The 22,481-nt window shown below is 56.4% G+C and overlaps 3 protein-coding genes across 10 annotated transcripts; all 3 read right to left on the bottom strand.

Annotated features, from left to right (window-relative positions):
- Positions 1-2,671: 2,671 nt before the first annotated feature.
- On the bottom strand, positions 2,672-8,387 carry RAB9B (RAB9B, member RAS oncogene family). 8 transcript variants are annotated; one of them, XM_068205260.1, is made up of 3 exons: positions 8,298-8,387; positions 6,729-6,781; positions 2,672-5,914 (listed from the first exon to the last, which is right to left on the bottom strand). In XM_068205260.1, exon 3 carries the CDS (start codon positions 5,877-5,879, stop codon positions 5,274-5,276), a length of 606 nt encoding a protein of 201 aa, XP_068061361.1. In that variant the 5' UTR covers positions 5,880-5,914; positions 6,729-6,781; positions 8,298-8,387; the 3' UTR covers positions 2,672-5,273. The 8 variants fall into 8 exon arrangements, with proteins under 8 accessions (XP_068061361.1, XP_068061357.1, XP_068061362.1 ...); XM_068205256.1 differs by lacking the exon at positions 8,298-8,387 and adding an exon at positions 6,887-8,043 and having other exon boundaries at positions 2,672-6,141; XM_068205261.1 differs by lacking the exon at positions 8,298-8,387 and adding an exon at positions 6,887-8,043.
- Positions 8,305-9,369, bottom strand: LOC137482786 (sodium/potassium/calcium exchanger 1-like). Its single transcript, XM_068205388.1, has one exon. It carries the CDS (start codon positions 9,367-9,369, stop codon positions 8,305-8,307), a length of 1,065 nt encoding a protein of 354 aa, XP_068061489.1.
- A 9,333-nt stretch (positions 9,370-18,702) lies between these two features.
- On the bottom strand, positions 18,703-20,226 carry LOC137482723 (thymosin beta-15A homolog). Its single transcript, XM_068205269.1, has 3 exons — positions 20,067-20,226; positions 19,643-19,747; positions 18,703-19,203 (listed from the first exon to the last, which is right to left on the bottom strand). The coding sequence occupies exons 2-3, from the start codon at positions 19,740-19,742 to the stop codon at positions 19,166-19,168; spliced, it is 138 nt and encodes a 45-aa protein (XP_068061370.1). The 5' UTR covers positions 19,743-19,747; positions 20,067-20,226; the 3' UTR covers positions 18,703-19,165.
- Between the last annotated feature and the right edge of the window lie 2,255 nt (positions 20,227-22,481).

Genomic DNA, 22,481 nt, shown 5'->3' with positions numbered 1-22,481 from the left:
CACATGTTTTCCCTTGTCTAGCGGCTAAAATGTGTCTGTACTTTGCTCCTATAAAGGCTGGACCAGAGAAAGGGACCGTGGAGCAAGTGCCATGGGCTGCCTTGCTGGCAAGAAGGCGAGGCAACTCCCATCCCTCCATCCTGTGCCCTGCCGCCGCGGGAGACGGCCCTGTGGACCCTGGGGAGAGGACAAGAGAGGGGAGGGGATGGCGGCACCCAGAGGGTGCTGGTGATTACCAAGGGCCCCCAGCTCAGGCAGCCCGCAGGGGCGAAGGGACGCCGGGCTGACGGCCGCCTCCGCATCCCCGGTCCTCCGGGTGCGCATCCCCGGTCCTGCGGCTCCTCCCCGCGGCCGTCGGATGCAGCGGCTCCTCGAGCAGCGGGGTAAGCGGCGGTCAGCCCCGGTTCTCCCCGCAGCCCCGGTTCTCCCCGCAGCCCCGGTCCCCGTCTCTGCGCTGCCCGGCCCCGGCTAACGGTGCTTCCTGGGGACCCTTCTCCTGAGCCTCCGGAACACAGAGAGCCCAGCGGGACACACCAAAAAACCACCAAAGGCTCACTTAGCATGGATTCAGACTCAGCCCTGGAAAGGCTGTGTAGGGTGATGTGCTGCTTTCAGCTGGGGCAGTTTTCTTCACAGTACAGAGCTGTGTTTTGGATAAGCCATGCCTGGCAAGCAGCTCTGCCTGCCAGGGCCGTGGCATGGCACTGACACCCACCTGCCCTGGCTAAAGTCCTCACCTGCACCTGATCAAGCACCCAGCTGCTTTCTCTCCATCTCTGCATAGTCTAGCTCTGCCAGGAGCTTCTGTCTAAAGATGAAGAGGGAATAGTAAGCGGAAAGTCACAGAATCACAGAATGGCCTGGGCTCAAAGGGACCTTAATCATCCAATTCCGCCCGCCTGCCACAGGCAGGGACAACTTCTACTAGAGCAGGTTGCTCAGAGTTCCATTCTCCCTGGACTTCAACACTTCCAGGGATGGGGCAGCCACAGCTTCTCCAAGCAACCTGTTCCAGGAGTCCTGTACCTGCATGTGGCCATGTGCATCAGTCCCCAGAGGACCCCAGGAAGTCACGAGGAAAGAGCTGCTGCAGCAGCCATGCAAGCAATCCACCATTTCACAGATTAGCCCAATCTCCCTGTCAAGGGACTCTGACTCACCTGTGGCCTTCAGATAACCACTGATGGAGCTGCCATCACCTCCCACCCGGGGAGTGCACAGTGTTCTTTAGTCCAGAGGAGAACACACCAGTGCCCCAGGGTCAGAGTTGTCCTCAAACCCCTGTTTGGAACTGGAGCTTGGAGTAGGGTTCAGAGGCTCCTAAAGGGGCATTTTTAACTCTTTATTCATTCTGCTCAACCTCAACTTCACACAAGAATATGCTGTACCCAGAGATCCCATGAATCTCCTCAGAGTTTATGGCCTTAAGGAGCAGCCCCAGAGCTGAGGAGGAGCTGCACTCCGGGAACACCGCTGGTCACCAGAGAGCAGCCCCAGGGCATTTGCAGCCACCCATGCTCCTCAGAGTGGCTCTTGAAGAGAATCCAGTTTCCTTAGCCCACCACCAAGCAGCTGCATGGCCTTTCAGGGGCACTACCTGGCCCAGAGCAGCAGAATCCTCAAGAGGGTCGTGGGGGAGAAAGATGAATAGAATCAGAACACCCTTCACCCCTCCTCCTCTCCAAACACACTGGGATATGCTACAGCATCAGTCCCACACAGAAGCAGCTCACTGCTTTCCTTTGGAAACACTCCTTTGTCCTCCAGGGATCCATCCTCTCCCCAAACCATGACAAAACCTACTGAGCCCTTTGCCACGGCTTACAGTGGGAAACTGGGGAATGAGGGAATGGCCTCTCTATGGCTCCTGCCTCTGCCTGCACTTCCTTACAAACACCTCACACCAGGGGACTCAGCAGCTTCTCGTGCTTTCAGACAGACCCTTCCTGATATGAGGCAGCCTCACTCAAACCCCACAACACCCCCAGGCCAGAGCCATCTCCCACCAGTGTTGACTGTTTTCAGCTGCCTTTTGAAATGGCTGAAGGAGCTGGAGGACCCCAGATACTCCAGCCCACATTTAAAATGCACGGTTTCCAAGGACTTTGAACCCTACGCTGCCTCCTGGAATCATGGATAGAGCAAGCAGACTTGGGAGGAAAACAAACTAAAATGTTCTGCCAAAAGAAACAGCAGGCACAGGCTCTGCAAACACAGAGATAGTCTCCCAAAATAAGCAGCCATTCTGGCAGGACAGCAAAAGAGAACAGTCCCCATATGCTGATTTCCTTCTCAGCATCCTATGGAAATCATGCCTGGTTAAAACCCCCTGGAGGCCGAGGAACCAGTTCCAAGATCACCGGAAGAATTCACTGGAAAGTACTGGACTTGCTGCTGAGAGCCCAGGCTGAGAATTTAAGATGTAGTGACAGAAGGAAGCCATGTGGAATATTTCTGTTCTGAAACTGTTTTCTGATTCTACTGAAAAGACAAAACTGGTCACTGGATTCAGCTGTTGAGTTCTGATCCTTCAGCTCCTGGTCCAGGTAGTACACAAAGGAATATCCCTCTGATCCCTTAGTGACTTCTGCCAGATGCTGTAACTAACCAGTCCTCAGAACAAAAACTGACTTCAACACTGATAAACCGAGAAGGCAGCCACTTCCCAAACTCACTTGAATACATCCATGTTTTATTTGCTTAAATAAAGGTAGAATCTAGGTTTTACAATTCCAGTTCTGTAGCAATAGCAACAACCACAGCAGCACAAGGGAACACGGGGGAAGGGATGGCTGTTGGCACTGAACTTGCAACAGAGTTCAAAATCCTGGCTCCTTTGGGAATTGTGCGTTTCATTTAAAATAAATTAAACAATTGAAATATACCCTACCTTAAAAAAAAACCAAACATGTAAGCCTAATATAATGGGGGGGGGTTTAATATAAAAAAGTAAATGATCCAATGTCTGTTAGAAATAAAAGGTGCTGTGTAACATACGCACAATGAGGCTCTTGAGCTTTAGGTACTAGCATTGACACGCACAGGGTACTGCAAACAACTGCACATGTGCTTCCCGCACTGTGGCATGCTGAATCTCTGCCCTCTTCCATAGGAGGTGCCAGTCCTCACACAGATCCCAGGAAATCCATGGGAAAGTGGCAGTTTCACCTGCAGGGAGCTCCCTCAGCAGTGCCCCTGGCAGGGCTGGCCAGCACACAGGGGCTTGAGTCTGTTCTGACCCTGAGCCCTGCACAAACCAGCTCCAGGGAATGAGCCTGTTCAGGGATGGAAACTGGAACCACAGGTCACAGAGCATGGGACCTTGAAGGAAATATCAAGCAGTGCTAATGAAGAAAAATCCAGAGACCTCAGGAGGTCAGACACAGTTAAATAAACAGTAACAATAACATCCTGTAAAAATCTCACCTACAGAGGCAGAACCTCCTCCTTAAGGGAGCTGCCTAAATAGCATTCACGCCCCAGGAACACAACAGTTCAGGCCTGTTTAGAAAGTAGATCCCCCTAAAACATTAATACTCCAGTCCCTTCCACACATGGTTACCCTGCAGACAAGGGCAAGATCTCCCTGGGTTACCCCAGAAAAAATGAGGGAAAATGCTCACTCTCTGCATGCTCAGAGACTCTGCCGTGATGGGGACAAGCTGCCAGCATAGGGCAGAGACTGCCCTGCTCTAAAGCACAGCTTAAGGGAGGGTTGCTTGATTTAAGCTATAAAATTTACCATCCAGCAGCTGATCACAGTGGGAATCACCCAGCAGCCAGTGGATATGTGCTCGGAGCAGGCTCTTCCGTGCCTGTGGGCAGTCACAGCTTTGGCCAAATGCTTGCATGGGAGGTTGCAGGGCACGAGGTTTGAGTGGCAAAGACAGCAGTCAGCAAGCTCATCTCTGCTACACAGCCAGCCTGGGACTAACAACTAGCAGAGGGCAGGAAATAGGAGCAAAGTCTGGCATCCCTTCTAGAAGGCTCCCTGGGCCCCCCAAGCCCGTTTTTCAGCCACCTTGAACAGAGAAAGCGGTGCAGCTTTCTCCCCACTGGACTGAACACAGCAGTCAGTTAATCGAGCAGACACTTGACCAGTCTGTCACAGGAATTACAGATAAAACATCCTGGATTTCCTCTGAGGGATCAAGGGCCAGGCCGATGGCATGGGCTAACTCTGCCTGCAGCACCGTGCCTGACACAACAGGTGAATGGTTCCATGCTGCAGCATTCAGATGGGAACATCCACACTAGAGCAACTGAAGGCATGGCTGTGCCAGCTAATGAGGCACAGTGGTCACTGGTGCCAGACAGTGAGTGGGCTGAACAGCTGACCATGCATGAGCCACCTGCACACCTAGGAGACAGCCCACCCACCTGCCATCTGGTCTGCTAGAGCACCTCACCTGAACACAGTGATTAATTGTGACAGAAACCAGCTGAAGTGTCATACTCCAGATCTCCTGAGTAACCCTTTGACATGACCCAGGGAGCGACCAAATTGGTGTTTTTCACCCAGGGCTTCAAGGCTGAGCTTCCATAATAGACAAGGAAACATGTATTACACAACAAGCAGACAGTCTCTCCAAAAAATAACACTCACACAAGACAAAGTTAGAGGTGAGGAAAAACAGACCAGAAATAGGCAGCCATGAAGTAACAATACTGTCACGTTCAAACACAGGCCCATGTCTCCTTCATATGTTGCTTCAGGTCAGAGCAGTTCTCATCACAATTCAGCCTCAGGACACAACACACTTATCCCAAACAACAGACACACATCCCAGCCACTCCAGTATTTGGCTTTCCTAGAGTCACATGGGCCAGAGTCTTTATGACAGGTTTCGTTCAGTATGTTGAGTGGGATTTCCTTTGGCAGTATGGTCATGAATGAGTCTAATATTTTTTTTTTAATTTCAGGACTAAAATACTTCAGTGTCTAGGATGTTCTCAGCTTTGCTCTGCAGGCAATTCTTGGTACAGAACAAATCCCTATTGTCTTTAGGGAATTTAAAGGACGTTAAACCTGCTACAACAGGCAGAGATGGAAGCAAGACTATGCTCACATGCTCTGTTAACAGCTCCCTCCTGCAGATACATGCTTTGTGCCTGAAAACTCCAGGCAGGATTCAGATGGTGAGGCTGCAGCTCCCCAGTGAGCAAACTCCTCTTGTCCTTGTGGCCACTCTCCTCAGAGTGCCCCAGGGCTGCCCGGGTGTGTTCGATCCAGCCAGCTGGTTCGAGTGCCGCTCCCAAAGCAGCAGCCACTCTCAACAACAGGAAGAGCCTGATTTGGAGCTGGAGTTCAGGTCAATGGTGTGGCCCAGCATGCAGTGCTCCAGCTGCTCCTCCACCGCCAGCACCTGTCGCACGGCTTCCTCAAAGGCAACTGTTACATTGGTGTCATCCTTGGCACTAGTCTCCAGGTAGGGATAGTTACCGTTTTCCATGCACCACGCCCGGGCCTCCTCTGTGCTCACTTGTCTCTCCAGTTTGTCTATCTTGTTGCCCAGGACTACAAATGGGAAGTGTTCAGGGTCCTTCACATCAGCATAATAGATAAACTCCTTCTGCCAGTTACTGAGGTTCTCAAAGCTCTGCCGGTCGTCCACGCTGAAGGTCAGCAGGCAGCAGTCTGCTCCCCGGTAAAAGGGCGTCCGCAGGCTCTTGAACCTCTCCTGTCCCGCAGTGTCCCAAATCTGGAGGGTCACAAAACGCCCGTCCACCTCCAGGTCCCGGTTCAAGAACTCCACCCCAATTGTGTGGAACGCCTGCGAGTCAAACTTGTTGGTGACGTACCGATTCATGAGGGAGCTCTTCCCAACTCCACCATCTCCAAGGAGAATGACCTTCAGGAGCAAGGACTTCCCGCTCATTGCAGCAGGACGGAGGTGCAGGGTACCAAGGCAATCTGCAGGGTTCAGAAATAGTACCATTTGACTTGTGGGTTCTGCAGAAGAACAGAATATGGTATTTCCATCCCCATTTCCGAAGTTTTGTATATAGGAGGTGATGTCTCTTTTCAGAGAGATCGTATCATTCTAATCTCTCTTATTAGAGAGTTTAGAGCTAGGAAATGGACAAACTTGCAGGCACTCAAGTCCTTCATCAGGTCCAAATGGATGCAGCACATGACCCCTTTAAGTGCAAGGCAAAAACAACTGTTGAGAGTTTAGTATCAATTACACCAGTTTTGGTGAAAACCCTGTATCAGAATGCTTGTACAGTTTTTCCAAACACATCATCACCACTTGAAACATCTCTCTGGGCCTGCATCCTGTGAGCTATCACAGAAACAGCAAAATCACCAGGGCTGGCCTTCCTTTCCACTGTACCATCACCAGCTAAATAATTTCTCCTCTCTTACTTGCTCTACTGGAAGGATGCAATAGATGTGCAGGTCTAATATCAATACAAGTAATTTGTCAAGCCAGTTCTTAATCACCCTGAGGATGCTGACTCACCTTGCCAGCGCAGCTGCGCGTGATCTCTGTGGCTCGGAAGGGGTTTCCCAGGCACAGGGACCAGCTGCTCTTTGCCTGTCACAGCCCAGTTTGCTTGGGCTCAGCTGCAGGTTCACATTGCAACAACCCAGACACCACAGGTTCCTTAGTCAGCACCCTCAAGGCCAAGTGGCAATGAATGCTCCCCCTCCCAGGACACTCTGCAGGCTAGGGTAAAGACCTGACATGGAATAAGAGGTTTGTTGGGTTGCTGTACTGTACCTGCTCTGTCTCCAGGACTGTCCAGGGAACACCTTCCTCCAGTGTATCAGTCACTAAAAAATAAACGTCAGTCAACAAGGTTACCAGAGCTGCCCTCGCTGTCTTTCAGTTTGCGCTGCTGACTGAGGATGGAAGGACAACAGCAGAGCTCTAGGAACCTGCACGTGCAGTACCAATGGCTGGAGTAAAACAGCAAAAACAAAGCACTGAGGAGTTTTCCTTGCCCTGAGTGAAATGGAACAGAGCCCATTTCTGGCCAGGGCAGAACCAGTACAAGGTGCATGCTGAACCCCAGGTAAGAACAGAACAAACTGAAGGAGCTCTGACATGAGAGCACAGGCCGTGCAATCTGCGTCTTCCCTCAATCCAGGGGATGATAACAACTGTGATCTGCTTGTCCTGCCTACTCACACACCCTGGAATCTGATTTGAGGATTGAACACGCACCTGAATCTACCAACCAGGAAAGTGAGCTAGCTGGGGACAACCTGGCATGAAAAGACAAGGAGCTTGCTTACACCTGCTGCCAACAATCCTGGGAAGGGTGTGGATGAGCAGTGTGTCTTAGTGATGACATTTCCAACCCACTGAAGCAGGAGTGTGTGGCACTGCTCATATCAGCACTCCTACTCCTTCCAGGCCAAACCCTGCTTTCTGCCTTAACCTAAGGGGGCCCTGTTCAACCTTGATTCTGCTCTTTTTGCAGCCCTTTCAAACAGTACTTACCACAAAGCCAAAAGCAGAAACTTCTTCTTTAAGAGAGTTTCTGCACTTTCTGCACAAAAGGCTCGCAAATTTCACTTCCCTGCACAGAAACACCTCAAACTAAGCACAGCTGAGCTAACCTGATGGGCTATTTGAGGAGCAGTGTGTGACCCAGTATCTTAAAGCAAAGACCAAAATGCAAATGTCAGAACAGACAAACAGGAACTGCAGCACAGGTCCCCACGGCTTAGGGGAAATCCCACCCTGTGACCAGGTGAGCTGTTTAATACCCTTTGTTCCTTTCCAAACCTTCCTGAGGGATTGTTTAAGACAGTCACTGCCACCAAAGCCCCTCCTGGCACAGGCCATCAGCCCCGAGCAGAATTTCTGTTTAGAAATGCTCTGTTAGCAAGTGACTCTTTTTAAAAATGACGGATAGGTTATGTCGGGCTGCTCCAGAGCCTGCAGGACTCAGCAGCAGTACTCAGGTCAGCACGCTGCCGGCAGCCGTGACACAGGCTTGACATCGCTGGTCCCGCTGCGAGCTATTCCGGAGGCTGAACCCCACTGCAGCAGGGCCGACCCGCTCTCGCAGGGCGCCAGCACCCGTGTGCAGGTACCAACGGCGGGGTGGGCACGCCGGGTCCGACTCCCCCCTGCTCCCCAGGCCCCGGCTCGGCGGAGGCGAGACCCTCCGGCGGGTCCCATCCCGCCCCGCGGGAGCGGCCAGGGAGGAGCCCGCGGCCACGGAGCGGCACCCGCGAGGGGCCCCCTCGGCACGGGCCGGGATAAAGGGGCGGCTCTCCAGCCCCCCCCATCCGCAGGTGCCCAGGCCGGGGGCGGCGGCGCCGGGCCCGCCCTTACCTCACCCTCACCGCCCTCCGGCCGCCGCCGCCGCCGCCCGGCCCGCGGGGCGCAGGTGCCGCTCAGCCCCGCGCCTGCGCCGCGCACGCGCCTCCCGCCGGCCGGCAGGGCCCGCCCTCGGCCGGCAGGGCCCGCCCCGCAGCCCCTCACGGTCCCGCCGCCTCGCCCCTCGCATGTACCCCTGTGCCTCTTTACACCCCTCACGGTCCCGCATGTCCCCCTGTGCCTCCTTACACCCCTCACGGTCCCGCATGTCCCCCTGTGCCTCCTTACACCCCTCACGGTCCCGCATGTCCCCCTGTGCCTCCTCGGCCCCCTCACGGTCCCGCATGTCCCCCTGTGCCTCCTTACACCCCTCACGGTCCCGCATGTCCCCCTGTGCCTCCTTACACCCCTCACGGTCCCGCATGTCCCCCTGTGCCTCCTCGGCCCCCTCACGGTCCCGCATGTCCCCCTGTGCCTCCTTACACCCCTCACGGTCCCGCATGTCCCCCTGTGCCTCCTCGGCCCCGTCACGGTCCCGCATGTCCCCCTGTGCCTCCTTACACCCCTCACGGTCCCGCATGTCCCCCTGTGCCTCCTCGGCCCCCTCACGGTCCCGCATGTCCCCCTGTGCCTCCTTACACCCCTCACGGTCCCGCATGTCCCCCTGTGCCTCCTTACACCCCTCACGGTCCCGCATGTCCCCCTGTGCCTCCTTACACCCCTCACGGTCCCGCATGTCCCCCTGTGCCTCCTTACACCCCTCACGGTCCCGCATGTCCCCCTGTGCCTCCTCGGCCCCCTCACGGTCCCGCATGTCCCCCTGTGCCTCCTCGGCCCCCTCACGGTCCCGCATGTCCCCCTGTGCCTCCTCGGCCCCCTCACGGTCCCGCATGTCCCCCTGTGCCTCCTCGGCCCCCTCACGGTCCCGCATGTCCCCCTGTGCCTCCTTACACCCCTCACGGTCCCGCATGTCCCCCTGTGCCTCCTCGGCCCCCTCACGGTCCCGCATGTCCCCCTGCGCCTCCTTACACCCCTCACGGTCCCGCATGTCCCCCTGTGCCTCCTTACACCCCTCACGGTCCCGCATGTCCCCCTGTGCCTTCTCAGGCCCCTCACACTCCCTCCTCACAGTCTCACCTGTGTCCCTTCGCTGCCCGCCCTATCACTCCTCGAGCTCCCGTCCCCTCAGTGTGCCCCTGTGCCCCGAAGCCACTCACAGTCCCCCCCGTCACTCCCCTCCACAGTCCCGGCATGTCCCCGCTGTGGCCCGCAGCCCCGCACTGCTCGCCCCCGGCACTCCTCACAGCCCCGCCTGTGGCCCCTCACAGTCCTCTCTGTCGCTCTCCTCACAGTCCCCGCATATCTCCTGCCCCGCGCAGCCCCCTTAATGCCAGTCCCTGTCACTCCCCGATCTCCTGTCTCCTCACAGTCCCCCATGTCGCACCGCAGCCCCTCACCGCCCTTCCCTGTCACTCCCCTCACAGTCCTGCCTGTGCCCCCTCACTGCCTGCCCCTGTCACTCCTCTCATAGTCCCCCTGTCCCCACTTTGTCACTTCAGTGACAGCTGCCCGCAAGAGCAAGACTCCCCCACCCCCACAATCGCCCACGGGACCAAGAGCGAGAATGTCTTTGAGGAGGTTTCCGGGGAAGAACAGCTAATATAAACATTACATTGAAGGGGAAAATTGTGGCCAGCCTCGCCCAGACAGTGAGAGCAGAGGGAGAGGGAAACCGGACCCCCACGTGGCTGCAGAGGGGTTTTGGGGAGCAGCAGGCACTTGCGTGTTCCCCTGTGGTTGGCATCATCAGCTTTTCTTCCTAACAGTGCCGGTGCTCACCGATATACCCCTTCGAAACTTGGGGACGCATCTCACTGGGGCTGCAACATGCCTTGGACACCTTCTCCAGGGGGGAAGAGCAGGGACCTCTGGTATGGACATCTGGGGCTTTTGGCCATCTGGATCCTACATCAGCTCCAGGGCTGAGTGGGTGCCACCAAGGGGCATCAATTCCCTTCTCCCCCCGGGAAAGCATGAGATGGGAGGAGGATTTAAATTAAGCCAGGGATTATATTAATACTGGCCTCAGTGATCTGTCAGAAGAGATGGGGAACAAGGAAAGCCTAGCGGGGTGAGGAGGGGGAGGGCAGCACAAGGGCCCAAGGTCGAGGCTGTTGGCAGTAGGGGACCAGGGCAGCCTGGGGAAAATGTTGGAGCTCCAGGGGTGTGCATTTGGGCCACCACTGTAAACAGCAGCACTAGGGCAGAAGAGCAGGATGCTGCTGGTACAAGTGGCAAATGCAGCCTGCACCACCCACTGGGACATCCCTCCAAACCAGTTCAGATCCCCATGCCAGCTCTGTCAGGACCATGCATTGCTGGAGTGAGCCTCTGAGCATGGCACACTTGCCCTTGCCAAGTTCCCTTTGCCTGGCAGCTGTTAAATCCTGTTATTTGCCAGCATTTATTGATTAGGGATCTGATTTAGCATGTAAAGGGTGAGCCTGTATTCTGAACAAGAAAGAGCCACCACGGCAAATCTTGCCAAGGCAACAGAGGCATGGTGCTCTGCTGCAGCGCTGTGCCATGCTCTGCCTTTCTGCACCACCCCTGTCAGGCCTGGCAGACACCTAATCCTCAGGGGATGCTGCCTGCAGGGTTTAGGGAGGGCAGCACATCCCTACAGCTCAGCCAAAGATGCCACATGGCCAGTGACCCCAGCTGACCGTGCTCATACTCGAGGGGCCCCTGTGTACCTCCAGGGTAATCTGTGGGTGCTGGCAGCTGGTGGAGTCACTTGCCTACCTGAGCAGGGATGTGCCTGGTCAGATTTGGCTCCTAGTGGCTGTGCTGTCTGGTTTTCTTGCTGAGCTGGATAACAATCTGATTGGCATCTGTGGTGGACACCAGTTACCCACCCACCTGCTCTAGCACACTCCCATCCTCAGCAGGATAGGGCAGGGAGAAAGTAAGATGGAAAAGAATTTGTGGATCAAGATAAAGGCAGATTAATAAAGCAAAAGCTGCACGCAGAAGCTAAGGAAATCAAAGGATTTATTCTCTACTTCCCATCAGCAGGTGATGTCCAGCTGCTTTTGGGGAAGTATAGCTTAAGCACTCATAGTGGTTGTTCTGAAAGATGGTTGCCTTCTTGTGTCTCTACAGCAATTATATTGGCAGCCTTCTCGGGATTTCCTCCTCTTTAACAGCTCTCTTCCCTCTCACGTCTCATACATGTGTTTCCGCTTAAAGCTGGGTTCACCATCCCACTGCTTCTTGTCCTCCCCTGCTCAGGCAAGAAGAAACAGAGTACAGCACATGCATCTGGGGCTCACTCTCCCCCTGACCAGGGCAGGAGGGGACTAACTTCTTGGCGTGCCCCTGACAGCCAAGGCTCTGGCTTATAGGCATGAGGAGGGACAGATATTTCATCAAAGTTCTGGAGCCAAGAAGGTGTTTTCTTCAAAGCTGGTGTTTTCATCCCTGGATAATACATTGCTGCCAAGCTGCCAGAATGACACTGAGGCACTCTGAATCACCTTCCTCCACACAGCCTGTGTTCGCTGAACACCCTCTGCATCTCTGGAGACATCATCATTGTCTAGATCACTGTACTTAATTCTCTCAGGTGCTGGATGCCTTCACCTGTGCTGATCCACTTTCCTGAGTAGTTCACAAGATCTTCCCTTAACAGACATCTTGCCCTCACACTTGAGAGGAGCTACCTGCAGAGACTGCAAATTGCTGCTAGAAAACCCTCAGTTTTTAATTAGTAGTTTTAAACAGCCCATGTAAGGGTGAGCAGGGACCTCGTGAGCTTCCACAATAAAGCCACCCACATCAATCCTGGGTAAGGAGAGGGAGATGTATTCCCTGATCCTCTCCACAAGGCAGCTCCCCCAGCAGAGCAAGGCCATCAGTGCCAGGACAAAACACAGAGACATGGTTTGTACTAACACATTCCCAAAGCCCAGCAAAGTAAAGAGATAAGAAATGAAGCCAAAAACACCGTGACCCAACAGGAGCTGCCTACTTAGTAACTACTATGGCTAAAGAACACTTAGCACAAGTTAAGGAATGAGCTTATCTGGGCATGACCTTGTGCCGGTGGGAACCCGCTGAGAGCAGCACTGCCCTGGCCCCATGGCCAGGATGGGACTTTGCCTGTGGGTCCTGGGCACCAGGGGAATTTGTCTGGAGATGGGGACATGGTCCAGGAGCCACGTGCTGGGTGAGCAGTACCAGGGCTGCGGGGACTGCACTGGGGAAGGCACTCTGCAGGACGCAGGGTTCCTTCAGCATGAGAGTTTTACTCCTCAGCTGCATCCCTGCCCAGAGAGGCTGCAGCATGTGTGCGGCTGCTTGGCTCTCACTGCCAGCTCTGGGAGATAGGGCGAACAATGGGAAGCTGGTGCCAAGGTGAGGAGCCCTGATCCAGCTTCAACCCCCTGCCAGCCTGTGGTCACACAATGCTGCCAGCTCATGCCTCGATTAATTCATCACATGTCCCGTGTTGCAGCTGGGGCTTGGGTCTCTGCTTTTGTTCCAGCCCCGGTGCACGGCTCTGCAGCTGCTTCTCCAAGGCGTGTACCCGGCAGCAGCTCCAGCCCATGGCATCTGCTGTGAAACACTTTCCCTCACAGGAGCCCCCTGAGCAGTCCTGACACCCCTAGCCTTGGCCACCTCCATTTGCCCTGAGCCTACGGCTCTGAGCAAGTTGCCAGGTACCCCATCACCCATTTCTCTCTTCAGGTGGTGCAAAGCTGGGGAAGATGCATCATTCATCCCCCTCTACCCCACACAGCTCAACCTGCCCTAAGGAAGTGACCTGTGTTGTTTTTGTGAGCTGGTCTGAGGCAGCAGGGAGGGGGCCATGCCTGGCCTGCAGAGCTGCCTCTCAGACACAACATTGCAGGCAGGGGCTTGTCCCAGCTTCAGTGCAACCGCAAGCCTGGCACTGGCTGAGCCACACACCACTGCCCTCCCCTCCCCGCCCATCCCCAGCTCTTCCCAAAAACCCCTTAGCTGGTTTTTAGGGACGTGTTAAATGACAAGGTGGCAAAGCAGGTATCACCATAGGAGGCAGCACCAGACATAGTTCTACCCTGATGTAGCTGCACAGACAGGATGGGCCTTTGGCAGACAGCACAAGGCATCTGTTGCAACATGCATATCTGCTGCCCATGGCTCCGAAGCTGGTTCCTGGAAAACCACAAAGGAATCTACCAGGCTGGGCAGGGGGGAGTTCAGCCTGTGCTGCCACGGACTCTGCCCTGGGACCCACAGGAAAGGCACACGGCAGCAGGGACAGAGGAGGGGGACAGGGGCCGCGTGGTATTCTGGCTGTCGCTTGGCAAGGAAAGTGCCTGAACAGAGGGACAGAGAGAAGCTGCTCCTGCTGCAGCTCTGGAGGTGTTTCTGCCCTGCCTGAAGGTGATTCTAGGGGGAGTGGCAAAGGATCATATTCCCAAGCCGACCCTCAATTTGTACCCTGCACCCCACCCACTGTGCTGAGCTTGTATCCTGCACCATGCTGTGCCCAGCCTGGCCCCAGGTTCCCTGTGGGCAGCAGGAGATTCCCATACAGGTTCATCCAGGCAGGTTTGGGGCTATGATACCACAGGATACCACCAGCACTGGCAGTGGGGCACACAGGCTTGAGGACAGCAGTGTCCTGGCAGAGGACACTGATCTCTGCCCTGGCCAGACAGAGTGAGGTGACATTTCCTTACCCACCGTGGAAAGGCTTTGATTTTTGTTTTTCCACCCCTTACATCATGAAGGTGCATGAGCAGTCTCAGGCACCCCTGGCAAACTCCTGACAGCTGTGCCATGACTTGAGCATTGGGTGGATGCCTGCTGCCATCACTGCCAGGGGTTTGAGCCCCCACCTTATTTTCCCCTCCACTTCCTGGGATGTCATACCCCAGCTGTTGCCTGCGGAGAGGAATAAATCATGGAGAGGGGGCTACGCATTGGGAACAGGGGAACAAAATGGCTTTTCATGCCATAATCCTTTGTAATAAAACACCAGAGGCAAGAAAGATGATAAACAATGTCTCCTGTGTGAGCCAGCTGCTTCCTAAAATAAAGCGCTCCTCTGCTCCGTCAGCTGCCCCGGCTCGGGCGCAAGTGCGGGCGCTGCCGCAGACACCGGAGCCGCGTTCCCGCAGGAGCACGGTCCCTCCGACCCGCGGGAATCTGCAGAATGCAGCCGGGGGGGCCAGAAGCGAGCACTGAGTTCCGGCCGCTGTCAGGAGCGGGCTGGGAGCCCCCGAAGGGCTCGGCATCCCCGGCGCCAGCGGCCGAGGCGCGCAGCCGGGCTGCTCCCACCGGCGCCTCGGGCCGGCGACAGCCCCGGCAAATGCGGGCAGCGCGGGGCTGCAGGGGCGCTCCGTGCGTGACTTTCCCAGCTTTGTTTAGAGCCAGGTGCTGGCAGGAGCCTGGTCCTGAGCAGGAAGCTCTGCGTGCTCCCAGTTCTACTGCGTGCTACTCATGCTGAGCCCTCCTTGGCAGGGGATGAGTAAGCTCCTGCTGGTAAACCTGACCTCCAGGGCATAATTTCAAGAGCAGCAATAACTTTTGTGCTGCCGGGGAAGTTGATGGGTTATGCCGAGTGTGTGCAGCCCACAGGCCAGTTTCCCAGCACAGGTGTCCAAGGGTTTCTGGCTTGCTGTGTGGGTGCAAAGGGACAGTGGCTTTCCCTCCCCAAGGCCATGGGAATTCTTCAGCATAGTGCTTCTCCCCACAGGATGGGGACAGCTTGTCCGTCTGTCCTTCCCATGTCACCAAGTGGCCCCATCACACACAACTCCCGCACACCATGGTAGCCTACTATCAACTCCTTTGCCAAAGGACTGTCGTCACTAGCCCACACAACACTTTCATTTCCCCACTATTGCTCCTTCTCTTCTGCCTTCCTCATTTACAGCCACATGCTTTCCTCTTTAACTATCCCTATGTACAGAGCTTCCCCAAGCACTCCCAGCAGAGGTTTCCCCTGGCAGCTCCTGCTTGCTGCCCCTTGTTCCCATCTCAACCTCAGCCACCATAGGGAGGTTTGAGGTCTGTGCTAAGCAATGTGTCTGGGCAGGCAGCAGAGACCTGGCAGGAAAAGGCCAACCCAAGTGACACAGAGGTGGTGGCATGTTTTCCCCAGGGATGCAGGGAACAGGGAGGTGGGGGTGAGCAGGAGCCACCCGTTGGAGAGCTGCAGCATTCACCTGTCTGTGCAGCCTGGCTTCACCTTATCCTGTTTGCTCTGGTGCCAAACACATACCTGCTAAAGGAGGTTTGGTCAGACCATCCGCAGTTCAGGTTGAGGTTGGCAATTTCCTGCCATCCAGGAGCTGCCTTAGGCCTTGATCACTGACTAATCTTGGCTCTCACCACTTTCTGCTGCAGTTCTGGGGGCTGCCAGACGTCGAGTGACAAAGGGAAAACCCTGGCTGCCAGAGTGCAAAAGCCTCCCTTGCCCTGGGTGAGTTCTGCTACAAACCAATGTGGTGCTGTGGGACATTGGGAAGGTGCCACAGACTGGCAGGGAGCTGTGGGACACAGGGGAGCCCAGTACAGGGCAATGCACAGGCTGACTCAGGAACCTCTTGCCAGAGATGGGGTTATGATCCTCCACATATGTGTTGGGCGAAATCCTCTCCTGTCTGAGTCAGAAAGGATGGAGCAGTGGCAGGGACAGACACCCATCCCAGCCACAAGCCCTGATCTGAATTCACCTCATGCTGCTGGTCACCAGGTATTTGCCCAAATTCCTCCTGATGGTGACTCAGCCTTCCCCTCCCTCCTCTGCAGTGAGGCCACAGCTCACCATCTCATTGAGCATGGGAGGAAACCGCCCAGAAGCAGCAGGATGGGCCCCGGATGGGAGAGACATGGATTATATTCTCCTGGCATTGCCAAGAGGGGCTGACATGAGTAACTCACCTGGAGCCCAACGAGGGAAGGGTCATAGAGCCCTGTCAGGAAGGCCCAGCTCCTGGGATGGCATCCTCTGTGTGTGGGTGCCTGCTGGGGCAGCCCATGCTGCTCAAGCTGCCACATTTCTAGGGGACATCAATCTGGCAGGTGTCCTGGCCTCCCACGCTATTGGCAGCTGTGGGCCCATGTGTGCCAGGGTGAAAAGGTGAAGGTCTGGGATAGGGAAGGAAAGTGCTGATGTAAAAGGCTTTTCTGTAATGGTTGTCCCCTTACTAGCTCATGCTTTGCTGGCAACAGGGACATTTGGACACCGGTTAGCAGAATAGGTAACTCTCAGTCTTGAGGATAGGGCATTTGGGTGTGTAGACAGGGAATTTGGGCAATGTGTTCTGGTACTTCCTGTGCACCATTCTGGCGGAGAGGTGGTTGGGAAAAGTGCCTGGACTACCCTCACTTTAGGTGAACACAGGACATTGGCCATAAAACACACAGAAATATGTTTGCTGGGGAGCTGCTCCAAGCTCCGGCTGATGTCCCTGGGTCCAGGCTGGGACTACCAGCCCCTGAGGTGACTTCCTTGGGGCATAGACCTGGCTGTGCCAGCACTTAACCCCATGTCTAAATCTGTATTACTACATGCTGGGGTTGGCTGCAGTGAAAAAGCAACCCAAACCCAGATGCATCAACATCTCTATGGCTCCCCAGGATGAATGTGGATGCCATGGGCCGCTTCCACAGACTCAGGGTCAATGCTGGAGCCCTGCCAGCTTCTGGCTCCAGCCACCCTTCCACGTGGAGCAACATACAGCCCTGGCCCTGGCTGGCAAACCAGCTGGCTCTGTAGGACTGGGGTTCCCAGCACCGCTGGCAGGCTCTGCTGCCTGTGTGCCCAGCACAGGGTGAGGGGGAAGTTACTGTAAGCACAGCAGTACCAGGGAGGGGACACTCCTGCTGTGGCCTTGCAGACGTCCATGTGACTCAGGGAGAGATAAGTACCCTGGTGCTTTTCCATGCCCACAGAGGGGCCCGTTGCAGCATGTTGTAGGGAGAGGCACCAGGGCGGTGTCAGGAGCAGCCAAGGTGCTCTGGGCAGCCACTGAGACCTCCCTATCCCCAGAAGCAGCACTAGGAGGGGAGATCAGCACTGCCACTTTGTGTTTCCATCCCAAAAGCTTCTCTTGGTTCAACTCAGCCTCTGGCTCTCAGGGATGGGGAAATGGTTCAGGCTGGTTTTACCTGCCTGCCTCTGCTCCATAAGAAAAACCACCCGAGCAGGGACATATTGTCACCCTGACAAACCACCCTGGCTGCTGGCACTGGGAAAAGATTCCCGTGTCCAGGATAGAGTTCTGTCCTTGGGACATCAGAGTGCTGAAGGGGCACAGCCACCAGTGCTCAGCCCAACATAGCAGCAGCCCCAGCTGGGCCTCTGCATTGCTCCCCACTGCCCTCGCCCCATGGAAAACCCCGCACGCTGCCCTGACAGCGCACAAACACCAAACTCTTACCTGCAGCTCTTTCAATTCTGCTTTTTAAGGGGTGGAGGCTGTGGCAACCACACAGGCAGTGTTATTTGCAGTCCTTGGCAGGCAGTGTGGGTGGAGGCACCAGGCAGATAGGCACCATGTCCAGACAGGCGCAACAGCCCCGTGTTTGTCCCCAGCTGACCAGGCTCGTTAGGAACACTGACCAAAACTGTTAGCTGGCAAGTTTTGGCTAGTCTGCCTCCACCTCCTCTATAAATGGCCTGGTGTGTTCAGTGACCCTGCAGGCCAGGTGGAGGTGAGGCAGTCCTGGCAGTAGCCAGGAAGCCTCAGCATAAACCTGGAGGCACTGTCAGAGCTCACCCACACTGTGCTGGCAGGCAACTGCAGGACCCAGGGATCTCCACCCCTGCAAGGCAGGGCTGGGCTCAGCCCAGAGAGTACCCAAGGGATTTACTGCATTCAAACCCATCCTTACAGGGCTGAAAAACCACCTTCAGTCAAGGGTAGGGGTGGAGGTTGGCTCAAGGGGACTGGAAAGGCAGTGCCATGCAGTGATGGGAGAACTGTGCTCCAGGAGCTGGGTGGGCAGAGCTGGTCTGGCCACACCAGCAGGATTCAGGCCAGCATCACCACTGCCAGCACCTCCAGCCACACTGACAAGGCACCAGCCCAGCTCCACAAGGTTTTAGGCAGGGGACACCAAGTTTTCCAAGGCAGAAGACTCAGCCTTCACATGTGCAGCAAGACCCAGGTTAGCCTCTGCTTTTAGATGCACCAATAAACCACAATGGTGGTGGAGCACAGTGGCCACGATCATGCCAGCAACGCTCCCAGTTCCCCCAGGAACCGATCCGCAAACAAACCCTAGGCTGGATTCACCCTGCAGGGAACCATCCCACATTGCTCTCTGCTGTAGCACCAGGCAGACCTCCCCACCCTCCAGGGCAAGCCAAGCTACAGTCAAAACCTTTGTCAGGGAAGAAGCCACAAGCCATAGGTAGATCATTACAATTTTTTATTTTATAATAAACTTCTCATTTTTCCCCCAAGGAAGACAAAAAACCGTGAGTGAGGCTACAGAACACTGTCAGTGAAGAATATGCAAGACAGACCCAGGCCAGAGGTGAGGCCAGAAAGGTTCCCCACTTCCCCAGGCAGAAGGGGTCCATGCCCAGAAGCCTCTACAGCCCTTGCTCATCTCACCACTGAATCAGAGCAAGATCAGTGCTGTCACAGGAGGCAGCTGAAGCAGCAGAGATGTCATCGTGTCAGGCTACTGATGGACTGAGAGGACCACGCTTTGTCCCCCCACCTGCCAAAGCTGCCAGCAAAGTGGGACAGTGTGTTAGGTGATACAGCTGTTTTCTATACATGTACGTGATGTAAATTTAAAAAAACCCACATGATTCATTTCAAAGCAAAATAATTGAGCAGTCGCTCTTCCTGGCAGGCAATCTCTCTCTAGGAAGACTTCACACATTCCTTCTCCTGCTCAATAGCTGCAAGAGAATAGAGGCCCATTAGTCTCTAGTGCCTTTTTTTTTTTTTTGTGGAAGCACACACTGGAGAAGATTTCAGAGGATTCACTCAGGCCCTGGTGGCCAGTTTTGTGGTTTGATCCCAAGTGGGGTGGTTTAACAGTCAAGTTAGAAGATGACAAGCCACACGTGTGCGTGGCAGCAAGTCGGGCACCTGTCTGCGTCTGTCCGCAGGAAAGTGATGCCCTGAGGGATCAGTTTGGTGCAACAGCCCTCTCTGAGTGCCCATGCCCGCTGCCCCGGGCTGCACACACCTCTGCCCGTGGCTTCCCCCGGGCCAGAGCCCTGCCGCCCCAAACCGCCCCTCTCCCCCGGATGCCTCGGCAGTGAGACCGGCCCCCGAGGGCACCGGTCCCCCGGCCGTGCCTCCCACCCCGCCAGCCCCCGGCCCCGCACTCACTCTCCTTGGAGGGCAGCGTGTTCTTCTCCTCCGTGTTAGTTTTCTTCAGCTTCTTCTTGTCGAATTTCTCCACCTCCGAGAGGTCTGGTTTGTCGCACATTTTGCCTGCGAGACCCCCGCCGCAGTCAGCCGAGGGATGGGGACGGGAAGACAAAGGCGAACCCGGCCCCCCCCGGCCCCCGGCGCGGACAATAGCGCAGGGCGGGGCGCGCCGCCGCCCCGGGCACCGCGCCGCTCGCCGGGCCCGGGCAGCCGTGCGGGGCGGCCCCCGGTGCCCGCACACGCCGGGGAGCCCTCCCCGCAGCAGGCAGCCACGGCCCCCCCGGGACCCGCCGCGCCCGCAGCCCCCGCCCCGGGGCGCCTCGGCGAGTCCCTCCTCGCAGCAGCGCTGCGCGGGGCCCCCCCTCCGCGGCCCAGCCCGTACCTGCGGCGCTGTACGGCGCGATGCGCGGTGGATGCGATGTGCGGTCGGTACCGGTGCCGATCCCGCTCCCTGCGCGGCCAGGTGAGTCTGGAGCGCGCGCCGCGCGGGGCGGAGCCTTTTATAGGCCGGCCGCCGCCCAGCCCGCGCGCCCATTGGCTGCCCGCCCGCCGGGAAGCGCGCGGCCCGCCAGGGGGCGGCCGTTCCCGCCGAGCCGCGCGACGGGGGCGCGAGCGGGACCGAGCGTGAGGGGCCGGAGGGAGACGGGCAGGGAGGGGACAGCGAGCGAGCGAGGGAGACGCCGAATGACGGGTCACCGGGAACGCGGTCACACGGCCCCTCAAAACACACACGGACAGGCGGCACACGGCCCCTCACACGCGCAGACACAGCTCCTGCCGGGCCCCACGTAGGGGCATGGGGCCCACTGCCCCTCCTGAGCGCACACGCACCTGTGAGGGGGCAGGCTGCTCCCTGCGTGACCAGATGGCTCCAAAGCCACTGTCCCAGCCTCACCCCCTCCCACCAGAAGCAGGTGCCCCACAGCAACGGAGGCAGTTGCGGCCCGTGTCTGTGTCCAGGGATGCTCCCACTGCTGAAGCAGAACTTGAATAAAGCCAGCCTTGGGCTAAAGCCAGCACCCTATTCTCACAGCGGTGAGAGATGCTCGGCCACTGCCCAGCTCGTGTCTACACTGCCTCAGGCCACAGCACTGCCTAGGCAGCTCTGGCACTAAAGAAGCAGCACGAGGGGACAAGAAGCTGACCATACTCAGGCTCTTGCTTGGCAGCAACAAGCCTGGGGAGGAGCCCAAACTGTGCAGATGGGCTGGTGTGCAAGCGGAAGGAACACCTTTGGTGGTAAAAAGCCAAGGGGCACTGCAGGCAGCCTGTCCGAGCCCAGCAGGAAGAATAGTGGCAGCCTGGGGGGGCATTTGCCTGCTGGCCACCAGGATAGAGGGGGTCGAGGGCCAGGAGGGTCCTGTAGGTGCTGAAGGGGAGGAGGCAAAAGAAAAAGTATTGTGACTACTACAGATGAGGCTTGCAAAACCTTTCTACAGAGATCTTGGTGCCATGGTGAACAGGAACCTGTTACAGAGCACCAAGGGGTAGCAGCTGTGCTGCAGCAGCTCTCACCTCCACCTCCTCCTGGCCTGCCAACCTCTGGGTTTTGCTCAGGGCTTATTGGAGATTTTGCAGAGAAAATCCCCAGCAATCCGGAGGGAACACTTGCTTTGTGTTCTTTAGCAAGACGACTGCCGTCTTGGCAGGAGGGACTGGTGCTATCCAGCGACAGCAGGTCACCGACAGCAGGTCACGGCCGGAGGTGGCCCTGTGCCGCAAACCCTGAGGCACTTCTCACTCCAGCCAGAATAGAGGCTCTGAACTCAAGAGGCGCCAAGAGCTGGCAAATGCTGAATAGGCAAAGGCCAAGATCTAAGGCCAGGTTGCTCCTGCGAGAGGAGTCTGGATGAGAAACAGCCTCCCGTTCCTGTGCCTGGGGGAGGGAGGGAGGGAGAGGCTGCAGGCAAAGCTCCAGGCCAGGCTGCTCCCAGAGCAGCTCTGATTTTGTGGTGCAGCCCCAGGCAGGGCTGCCTTCATGAGCATCCTTCAAACCCACCCTGCAGAGCCTGCATCACACAGCAGAGCCCCAGTGAGAAAAGGCTCATCTTTCCTGCACAGCCAGCGAGAACCAAAACATCCATTCAGTTTCAAAATCAACGCAGGAAATCCTTTTTGCGTTCACGCAAATAGACAAGTGTTTTACCATGTGCTTACTCTCTGACTGTGCTCACCTTCCCCTCAGCTTCCCCCTTTGCTTGCCTCTTCTCCACATGCTTCTCCTTTGTGGATGCTGCAGTCTGACGTAGCTTTTGTCACCGGCAGGCAGCGAGTGCAAAAGAACCTGATCCCCACCCTGCCTGTGCACAGCCCCTTGCCAGCACCAGCTGCACCCAAAAACCTGCCCACCATCCCCCCAGCCCCGCAGATCAGCTGCACCCACCACTGGCAAGGCGCAGCCCCATGGCAATGTGTTGCATCTCCTGATGCTGCAGCACTTTGGAACCCCCGGGTCTTTGTCTGGGCACAAAGCCACCATGGTGGCCACGCAGGCAGGGGAAGGCGAGCTCCCCCTTCCTCAAGCCACACAGGCACCACCACACTCATACAAACCACGGCCAGAGCAGCTTTAAAGCCAACCCTGTGCACTGCCAGCAGGGGAGAGGTGGGGCTGCTGCTGGGGAGCTGCTAAAACCCATCTTGCACAAAGAACAAGAAAGGAGCTTATATCCCAGCAAGAGCTTTTCCCCGACAAATTAGCAAAGCCTCCCATAACTGCACAACCAGCTTCTTTCTTACGTCTTTTGGCATTTCTGCTTTCAATAATTTATAACAAAAGAACTGAGACATCAACAGA

The sequence above is a fragment of the Anomalospiza imberbis genome, chromosome 14, assembly GCF_031753505.1.
Source record: "Anomalospiza imberbis isolate Cuckoo-Finch-1a 21T00152 chromosome 14, ASM3175350v1, whole genome shotgun sequence".
NCBI classification, from domain to species: domain Eukaryota; kingdom Metazoa; phylum Chordata; class Aves; order Passeriformes; family Viduidae; genus Anomalospiza; species Anomalospiza imberbis.
This window is presented reverse-complemented; position numbering and strand designations above follow the sequence as displayed.